The sequence below is a fragment of the Mesitornis unicolor genome, unplaced genomic scaffold (assembly GCF_000695765.1).
Source record: "Mesitornis unicolor isolate BGI_N332 unplaced genomic scaffold, ASM69576v1 scaffold12542, whole genome shotgun sequence".
NCBI lineage: Eukaryota > Metazoa > Chordata > Aves > Mesitornithiformes > Mesitornithidae > Mesitornis > Mesitornis unicolor.
Window position 1 is genome coordinate 1 of NW_010168564.1, and position 10331 is coordinate 10331.

A 10331-nucleotide genomic window follows, 5' to 3' on the forward strand; every position below is an offset into this window, starting at 1 on the left:
TAATTAATTTACTGCTTATATATATAATTATTATATTTATAAATACATATTTATATTTATAAATATTTTCTGTTTTTTTCCGAAGAGGAGAATTCTCCCCTTTCTGACAGCTCTTTAAAGAAAGGTCAAATGCTGTTTAGAATTCCAAGAGGCCAAACAGCATTGAGACCTGGAGGTTTGGTGGCCGGATCAAGCCGAGATTAACAGAAAGGAGCCTCCACAGCAGTTTACCATAAGAGCCTCTGCCAGCCATCTTGTGAAACTGCTGCCACGTGAGGGGGCCTTGCACACCCCACGACCGCACCGTTCGCTTCTTCTGAATTGCATCCTGAAGAACCGGCTGGAGCGAGAGAAGCATACGCAGGATGTCCTGGGAACACTGCATGCTCACGTCCACAACTGAAAGGACAAAAACTTGTCAAGGTCTCCTGCAACAACAGGCTACAACAAAGCCCTTCGCAGACAACTCAGAATCCTCAACCGCCTTGGTTTTAAACAAATCCACTCTCTTCTGAAATGCACACACAGGCGACTCAAAGGCCATGTTATTAAAAGTTAAGCACACAGATTCAGAGTTCTCCCCTTTCCCTTCTATAAAAATAGAGATAGATTTGGGTTTTTTTTTCTTTTTTTTTTTCTCCCTGTGGAGTTTTTCCCTTGAAAGCTTTACCATCCTACCACTTAAACTAAAGGAGGAAAAAAAAAACAAACCCTAAAATTTGTAGGTTGTCCAACAAGTTGTACACAACCTTTAGACGACAAGATTTTCCCTCCACAGAAAGGAGGGTTAGGCAGGCTGCCACCCAGTGCTCACTTCAGAGAAGTCAAAGGAAGCTTCAAATGGTCACAGCCCATTTCATCAGCTTCCCACCATTATGCCACTTAACGGACAGCGCTCGAGAATAAAAAGCTGACACAATATTTGGTACAGCTATAATTTCACAGCCTTCCATTTAAAAGTATCTTTACATCTTTTTATCCTAAATACCAAGGTCATGGGAACACCGTGTGTTCTCCTGGGTGCCTGCAAACGTTGATTTATCTATAGCCAGGCCTTTTAAACTTAATTCCCCACCACTACACAGAAACATAGCTGTGTTTTACTGTTAGTCCCCCTCATCCTCATTAACAACTATGAATCGCAGCTAACTGCCATCAGAGTTTCATCTTTCACTGTTCATCCTGCTAGAGCTGCTACTTGAAAACATTGAGAAGTATGCAAATACACACAATAAAGGTTATTCCATGAGACCATATATGATTCGTCAGGCCCTAGCAGGAAAAAACCAAGGATCTCTGGGAGATCTAACATACAGTGAAGGCTACAATAATGCTTTATTTGCCACACATGCCATTAAACTACCATGCCCTCCCCCCCCCACCTTAAAGAAGGGGGGAGAAACTAACTGAATAATTTATCTTGTTTAATTCTGCCACAGTAGCCTTGACAATACCATCACCATTTGAACCACCTACACTTCCTCAGAGTCTCTGTAGATGCTGCTTTAAAAGAATAAGCCTAGTGAAACGTTGTGGACAGTTACTGCGGTCTTACGTTACACTTTGACTTGATGTTAGGAATTTACAACTGATGGTAGCCAAAGCCTACAGTTCGCTTGGTGTGCGGTACCAGCACAGAACATAAAAGGACCGTTTATTCAGATAGTGTTAAAGTAGAAGTTTATGCAAGCATGCAGGTACAAAAACAGTTTTAAGCATCCAATACTCACAAACGAAAAACACAAAAAACCAAGCCCCTGAAAAATTAACAGGTAGACAAGTAGAAAATAATCTGTTTTCAATATTTACCATTTCTTTTTGACCAGTGGTGTAAGCAAGTAGTTTTCACAAGTGCTTCATCAACTTTCCCTCCTGACATATTGTCCATGAACTGCCGTCCATGTTCCAAGGCTAAGTAGCAGTCATTGCAACAATCCCTTTCCTCCACACGTACCAGGTTGCTCACTGCACCAACTTTAGGAATCGAATCTTGATCTGCTGCTCCAAACGGCGAGAACAAGTTGGTGCACTGATCCTGCAGCAGCAGTATTAACTCATCAGGCAGCTTCTCAGGTTCTTTCAGCCCTCCACTGCCATGATCAACAGAAGTGGCTCTGAGAGCTTCAAAGCGTTTTTCTGCTTCTTTGCCGCACTCCGTATTACGTCCTAATATATCCAATTCATCTTCAAGAAACAGCCCAGAACTGTTGCCAAATTTTCTATTCATAACAGCACTGAAACCACAGGTACACCTATATTGGGCCTCTTGTGTTGGATCAGGAATGTAAACTCCAACATCAGCACCTTTGATGTTCATATTGCAAACGCATATGCAGCAGCTGTCAAAGTTACAGTCTTTGAAGAGATTCATCACAGACTCGGAGAGGATGAGATTCACATAAAGACTGTGTGCCTCTGGAATGGAAGGCACGGTTGCAGGTTCAACAGAATTGAGTGGTCTACACGTTGACGGTGTGGAAGCTGGCGAGTACAAATCAGAGTTCTCATATTTGACTGAGCCCTGTGCACTTGCAGGTCCACCAGCTCCACGAGGTGTCCGAGGAGTCCTTGGTGTTCTAGGAGTTGGGAAACGAGGGGTGGAAGGAGAAGGGAGAATTCCAGCGCCACTGTTACTGGGAGGTGCGCTGCTTGGCGGCATCCCAAACGGAGTATGAGTCTGTGGTGTGTACGCAGGGCCATACTCTTGATCCATAGCGCTTCCATCACTAAGAGCAGCCACAAGAAGAAGGAAATACTTTAAGTACACAGCATACTGGTTTTGAAGTTTAAGTCTCAAATTTCTAAAGAATGACCGTCCTAATTAAATATTTGCTTTTTTAAACTAGCCTTTCATAATCCGCAGTGAGATTTTCATTCCCTAAGGAACTTCAAGAGCATTTGTTCTAAATGACTTTGCAAGACTCCCACTGACAGCACTGTTAAAGAATCTTTCCCCGCCTCCTTTCATCTCTTCCTTTGCACAAAGCTTCCAGGAAACAAGTGTGGTCAGAATAAATTATAAATTGTACAGTTATGTGGAATCTAAAGGACACCTTTTTTGTTCATGTTTTATTTACACATTGTGTTGACCCACACTAAGAAAATACATCAGGTCTGCCAACAGAAGATTCAGCTGGATCCACGAGGAAAGTATCACCTGGAAATGTTTAACATTTTATTTCCTAAGCAGCTGAGTATCTCCAAAGACCTATTAGGCTAATGAGACCTGGAAACCATACTGCTTATGAATGACCTTAACAGAAGCAACATCAGTATTTACTCCAAGGCTTCGTATTTATGTAATTTTATTGATAAATGGATTAGGTAACAAGGAGGCTATGTATTTATACCAGCTACTAAAGCAGAAGAGCAATAAACATTTTCTTCAGGAAGAACTGCCAGCAAGACCATCACTACCAAATGCAGATGATAGAGGTGTCTACTGCAGTACTGCTGTGACCAGGCATTGTCACACTGGGCATAGCTTCCAACCAAAGGAAATGTTTTCCTGGTCCAAATACAACTGAGATTACTACTATTTAGGAAAACTATTTAAGAAACAGAAGCACCACCTACTAAGGTCTTACAGTACCTTCAACATCACCACAAAAACAAGTCCCAAGTTTACATTTATCTTGATTGTTACCATCTTCATTACTTATTAAAACTGGACTTGAACCATTAAGCTTCCCTAAGAAACCTTTAAATGAGATAACGAATAAAATGCATGCACAGTTAAGCAGCTATTTGAGGAGACAATCTCTTACAGTAAGGTTTAATCGTAAGGATTTTTTTAAGGCTCCCGTCAGTTACATAAACACACTGTGTCTTTACACACATTTCTCATTACTGGTTTTAAAAAAAAAAACAATTTAAGGGTACTTCCTACAGCATGGATAACTGGTCACCTTACAGAGCTTAAACATTTGTGGTACATGTCATACCCATCTTTGATAAATGGCATGGCAGGTCCTGGAGGAAGTAAATCCAACTTTCCCACTGTCCAACTCTGGCGATAAATGCATTCTTCTGGCAGTTTGATGGGAGGAAGACACTGGCTGGGAAGCGTCTTCAGTGGTGCAAACATGGAACATCCCACTAAAGCTTGACAGTTCTCAGGTTTATAAACATAGGAATAATCCTGGAAGATAGATATGGTAAAGCTTCAGTACCTTCATTAAATCACTTCAATTAAAATGCTTCTCAAAAAAATGTGACTAAGTTCAAGCAGTAGTTCTTTAATATTTAACCCTGATATAGCTGCAAAAGAGAAAGTTAGATTTATACACACACATCATTTGCACCCATGGTTCTCCAAAAAGCAATATGCCAACACAAAACAATGAACCACACAATTACTAAAGTGCATTCCTTCAGCTTACTAATGGCCAATTACACATTACTCTTTCTTGAGGCTTAAGTAGTAAAATACCACATATGCTACTTACTAGAACATGTGTTACCTACTCCAGTATAATGCAGGATACAAGTAAAAAACTGTATTTAATTTCCCACAGTTCTTATTCAAGATTAAGAAATAAACTTAACAATAATCTTTAGAAACATTTATCAGGACTATGAGCACTACCCACCTTGATTTCAGCAGGTTTAGGGCTGCAGAAACCCTCATCGACTTCAATTCTGAACTGAGCTCCCACACTAGAGCTGTTCCCTTCAAGTACTGTTCCTCCAAGTGTAGTGTCCATACTGCCATATTCCTTATTATTCATGTTCATTGGAGAAAATCCCATAATATGCTGTTCCAATGAAGGTGGAGTTGGATACATTTTATGGAGATCTGCAGTGCCTAATTTCAGATCAAAAGAGCATGAATACATTTTCAAGTATTTCCTTTGTCTTAAAATTTCACTAGGGCAAATTAAGTGTATGTTTCCAAATTCCCACAATATATTAGCAAACAAATGTTTGGAGCTAGTATTCTATTTAGAAAAACAAACAAACAACACACAACAAAAAAGAACCACACCAAAATAAAGCTTACTTATGCATGACAGTGGGTCTAGATTTCCTGCTTTTGCCTCTTTGCAGTTGGATTTGTCATCAGCGCCATTCACTGTTCTTTTAGATCCAGGCTAACAAAGAAAAGCAGCATTATGACAAAATCACTTCAGACATGAACACATGTTCATATTCTCGAACAGGAAATGCTAACGTGTGCAGTGGACATACAAAGCTGTAATTTTGTATAATATTTAGAAAAATTAAAATAAATCAGAAGCCCAGTACCAGTAGTTGAGGTTACATTTGCCCTCCCTTAATACTTGTAACTCACAGAATGCTCTCTCTGTCATGATGCTATTAAAATGAAAGATCAGTTAAAAAATAACTCTCAGCCTGTTAGCAGACATATTTAAAAAAGGTAAATAGGGCTGCCCACAATTTATCAGAAAAAACATACACACTCCCAAAAGCCACACTAACATTACTGATGTTACCACATGAACAGGAATAGAAAAGATAGAAACAGAAATCCCAGAACAAGAGGTACAGGGAAGAAAAGCAGTTGAAATTAAAAGAACAGGAGATATATTTTACAATGTTTAGACATTACTAAAGCCTATAGAAAATGAGAGTTTTCATGTTTAAGAGCAAATATACTTGCTTTATATAATGGTGACCTTTGATGGCTACTAAGCCCTTACTCAGCTACAGCTCCCATTAAAGTTGATGGGCATTTTGTCTGGGTAAGGGGATTTAGGATTAAGCATGAAGCAAAGTACAGTTCAGAAAAGACAACCGATTACAAACAGTATTGAAATAGAAACTAGAAAGATAATGGATTCAGACCCATCCAAGACTGCAAGAGAAACTGTTCCAAGATAATAGCTGCTGCAATGAAGCAGCTTATTTGGCAGGATGTCCACGTGTTTAAATGCCTCTTCTCTTTCAGAAGTTTTTCTTTTGTTTCAGCATTACCTTTATTGGCTAGTTAAACAGAGCCTAGACCATAGGAAAAGGGCGCTAGTACCATGGTTGAATCTGTGAAATTATAACTAAAGGTATATTCAAGAAACATACACAGTCTGGATAGTAAGGATATAAGATCAAAAGCTTGTTTGTACCAAAAATAGGATTGTATGAGTCAACTAGAACAGTACGTCTGCTACAGAGGAGCCATGGCACTTGCTTATATTCACATTTTGCAATCTCGTACAAATGCAAAGAAAAAAAAATATCAAACTCCAAACCACAAGAAGACATACTTGTTCCTTGCAGCTTTTTGTCTAGCAGCTGCTATTACTTTTGCACATCACTTACTGTTAGTTCATCTTCATCAGAATTGAAGAGATTGTCAAGGTCAGTGTAAGAGACCACCAGGTCTGTTTCATGGAACAGGCTGGTTGATGCAGTGCGAGCATGAGCAGCAATCCGTTGGGCATCTATAAAAAACCCAAACATTGCAAAAACATTGGCAATACACATTCCTGAAAAAAACAAAGACATCTTAAGAACTATTTCCACAGTTAGGGAGGGAGGGGGGGAGGGTGGGGAAAACAGTCTGTTCTCAGTTCCACTCATTTCTCTTACATTTATCAAGTGAGGTCCCTTCAATTTGATAACATTTGGATTTTATAGCCAACACTTATTTGCAAGGTGCACCAAAGATGCATTCCAAGCAGATTCCTAATTCTGAAGGGACAGGAAAATGCAAGCCAAAAAGTAAACTTAGTAGCCCATTAGAATCTATTGATTATTCAAGACATCATTAATACAGCACAATTTAAAAAGAAAAAAGACACCTTACCTTGCTTGACAGAAGGACTAAATAGAGACATAGCATCCTCTCCTTCATGGGATAAAACTGTAACACTAGATGTCCCATCCTCGGCCTATTAAAAAAGTAGAAAAGTTTGTTTTAATTAACTGGGGAAGTGGGGGGCATTTTCTCTCCCCATGGGAATTCTTGTACATATCAGAAGTATCAGGTTCCCATTAACCTTCTCACTCAGCCAGGTATAATCTGGGGTCTGGTTAGTGGTACTTGCTCAGGGAGAAGGAAGCTTGGAATACAGACAGCGTACCAGCAACACGCAGGTAATGAGCACAGGTAAGAATGGACATCTTCGTTTCTGTGTTTGGGATCAATTTAAGAAGCAAGCTGTGGGTTCTTACTACAACACCGTACTGATAACCACTTCAGATCAAATGCTACACATTAACTATACTAGTTATTGAATGAAACTCTCAACACCAGGAGTGCACAAACACACAATGAGTCCTAACAAGCAAATTCATTTCATATACAAGCTCCTAATGCAGTGATATTTTCTCCTTTTTTGGAGGGTGTACGTTTGTTTTAAGTAGAAGCCTCATACAGTTGGTACTGGCTAAAGCACAAAAGAAAAAAAATTCAATGTCCTGTCCAGGCAACTCATCACGGAGTTCACCTCACCTACCCCAGACCTTAGCGCACACGAACACAGCACTTGCCTTGTTCTTCCTCTCTTCCCCAAGCACCTGCTCTCACCCAATTCTACAGAAAGGCTACTGAGCCAGACTAATTTTTGCTGCAGTCCAGCAGTGTTCTCCCAGTGTAAGCCATAAAGCCTACTGCAACAGCACCACCAGTGTGCAAAAAAACCAAAAAATTAGGTGTAGGTGTCTTCAGAGGCATGCTACATAATTTCATTGATCATTTCTGCTAGAATACATTTTTAACATGCACTTTACATACACAGAGAAGGATTTAAATTATATTTGGTGATTAAAGCAATTCATTTTAATCTCATCATTGATTTGTATGCTCAGTCCTTTACTCACCTTGTGTTTCTTCCCGGTTTCCCTCTCAATGTTCTGTCTATCTTTTTTACTATCAGGAAATAAGAATTCCACATCACCATCAACAAAGGCATAAGGATCGATTTCAGGTTCCTGGTCAACTTCCGTCGCTACTGCTGCTAGGTATTGGTTTTTACTCTGATACTGTTGCACCAGTTCATCTGAAACCTTTAAAGGCTTCCTACATTGCACCATTAATCTGAAAAAAATCACAAAATATTATTTATCATCTATTATGTGGAAATATTTTTGCTATCACATGGCCTTTTCAAGAGCAACTTCATCTCCCTTTCCACTTTCTTTCTTTCCACTCCAGCTTCAGAAAACTTTTTGGGAGAAAGATTAAATCATTAGTCATTTAATATAACCTCCTCACACACGTCAGATACAGCCGTGTGATTCATTCTGCTCATCTCTCCTCAAGCACTGTCAATCCAGATAAAGATTAGTAATTTATCCCAGGTCATAGCTGTCATTTATTATGAAGTACAAATGTATTAAACTATCTATATCCACTAAGAGAAACTCACCAGGTTAAAAAAACTACTCATTGCCATTCCCCATCTATGTTCAAACAGAACATCAGAAAGAAGTGATCAAACCTGAGGCTTGCAAATTTTAAGAATCTAATTCCTGAACATTTAACTTATTTAAAACTGGAACGTTTGCCAACCCTTCCGATATCCGGCTGTATCTAACGCAACAAACAGACCAAAACTCTGTTGTACAAAAGCCCAAGCAATAACCTCTACTAAAGCACACAAATGCCACTATGTTTAGCAGTCCTTTGTATCACTGACATAAATACAGATCAAGCTTGCAACACATCAATATCTAACTTGCTTGCCAAAAATGGAGTTGGTAAGTACACAGAAATTTAAGTTTTTGTATTATGATTATTAGTTTCCCAAACAGAATATTGCACCAGCAAAAAGAGATACTGGCAAGTAGAATACTGCGTTACTATTGTTAGCTATACATATGCCTCTCTACCTTCTGCCCCTAAACAACTTCATTTTACGCATCCCGGTCTACAAGAGGCACCATGTGAGGAAGGTATTCCTTCGAACAACTATCTCAGGAATGTCAGGCTAACGTAGGTACACTATTTCTTCTTGCACCAAGACCCTCTTCCTCCTAAACAGCAAGAGAAGGACCATTCACTGAAGTCTCACACATTAAATGAAAAAGGGACATTGCAAGGATGAAGATTACAGAGAGACACCCCAAACAGACATTCCAACATACCTAGTGTTTCCCTTCTCAAGCCCCTACATGAAAGGAAATGCTATCCCTGAATAAATTATCGTGTCTCACAATTCATAGGGCTTGGTTTTGACAGCCTAGATGCAGCCACTGATCTGGAGTTTAGAAGAAGGTAGGCTCAAATTTTTTCTCTCGGAGACCAGAAAGAAAGAAAAACCCATAATCTAGAACAATTCAAAAACTTCAACCTTGAAATTTTACACAGAAAATGGTACAGTGATGCCTCGGAGTCTTCTTCACATCCCTGTCAACTATGTGTTGTGAGAAAGGACACAGACAGTTTACTTTGTCAAAAGACTTCCTAGAAATAAGCTTTCAAAGAAACACCTCACAGCCAACAACATTCACAGATGATGATGAATGGTTTGGGTTCGAAAGGACCTTACAGATCATCTAGTCAGTTCTGGACTGCATTGTCAAATCCATCCACGCTGGTCAGCCACGCTCAAGAAAATCTTGTGCCAGACAGCACAGCACAACCGCCCCACACACCAGTGCAACGGCTGCGGCTTTTGCCAAGCACCGCTGGCACTTATGTCTGGAGCAGCACTTGGAGTTGAGGATTTCCTCTTGTCTAAATCCTGCAAAAATTACCATCAGAAAAAAAATAACAGATGGGAATGACTGGAAAAATACACAGTGAAAGCAAGCAGCAGTTTCCTGACCACCAAAAAGGAAAATAAGTCAATAGCCACTCTGTTCAGTAAGTTGTTACATCGAACTAGAAGCCATACAAGGCAAGACCATGTCTTGAACAGAGAAAAGAAGATATTGAAGTAGAGTATATCTTTCTCTGCCTGGTTGACTTTAATGAATTCAAGGGAAAAAAAAGCCCTAAAATTACTATAAATGCACATCTTGAAAGAGCCGAGACATGCACTAGCTCATGTAAACTTTAACAGTGAACGCAAAAGACGTGGCTAAGAAAATGTGTACAAGAACAGACCAACAACTACAGCATATTTACTTCTTCTAACAGCTTTCCTACACAGCAAAGTCAATGACTGCCATCAGTGGCTTTCCACTGCCAGCAACAAAACAGAAAATTAACAGAAAACTTCAGTCTTGTGAATAGCTGCTTCAACTCTTCTACCACACATTAAGTACACTGTCTCCTAAACAAAAAACTGAACAAAACCACCAAACAAACAAAAAACAACCAAAGCCCAAACAAACAAAACCACCTCAATAATTTGATACTGGTCACATTATAAGCCTCCTTTCACCTGAACGGGGGGGGGGGGGGGGGAGGTTGGAGAAAAAAA

General features: G+C 39.6%; 1 protein-coding gene across 1 annotated transcript in view; it reads right to left on the minus strand.

Annotated features, from left to right (window-relative positions):
• Window positions 1-50: 50 nt before the first annotated feature.
• MED13 (mediator complex subunit 13) overlaps window positions 51-10331 on the minus strand; it is a 42634-nt gene continuing 32353 nt past the window's right edge. Inside the window, exons 11-18 of the mRNA XM_010179054.1 lie at window positions 7783-7999; window positions 6767-6851; window positions 6280-6401; window positions 5003-5093; window positions 4593-4807; window positions 3945-4141; window positions 1810-2726; window positions 51-399 (exon numbers count right to left, since the gene is read on the minus strand). Of these exons, the coding sequence (XP_010177356.1) occupies window positions 137-399; window positions 1810-2726; window positions 3945-4141; window positions 4593-4807; window positions 5003-5093; window positions 6280-6401; window positions 6767-6851; window positions 7783-7999 (2107 nt within the window). The 3' untranslated portion in view covers window positions 51-136. The remainder of the gene's footprint in view (window positions 400-1809; window positions 2727-3944; window positions 4142-4592; window positions 4808-5002; window positions 5094-6279; window positions 6402-6766; window positions 6852-7782; window positions 8000-10331) is intronic.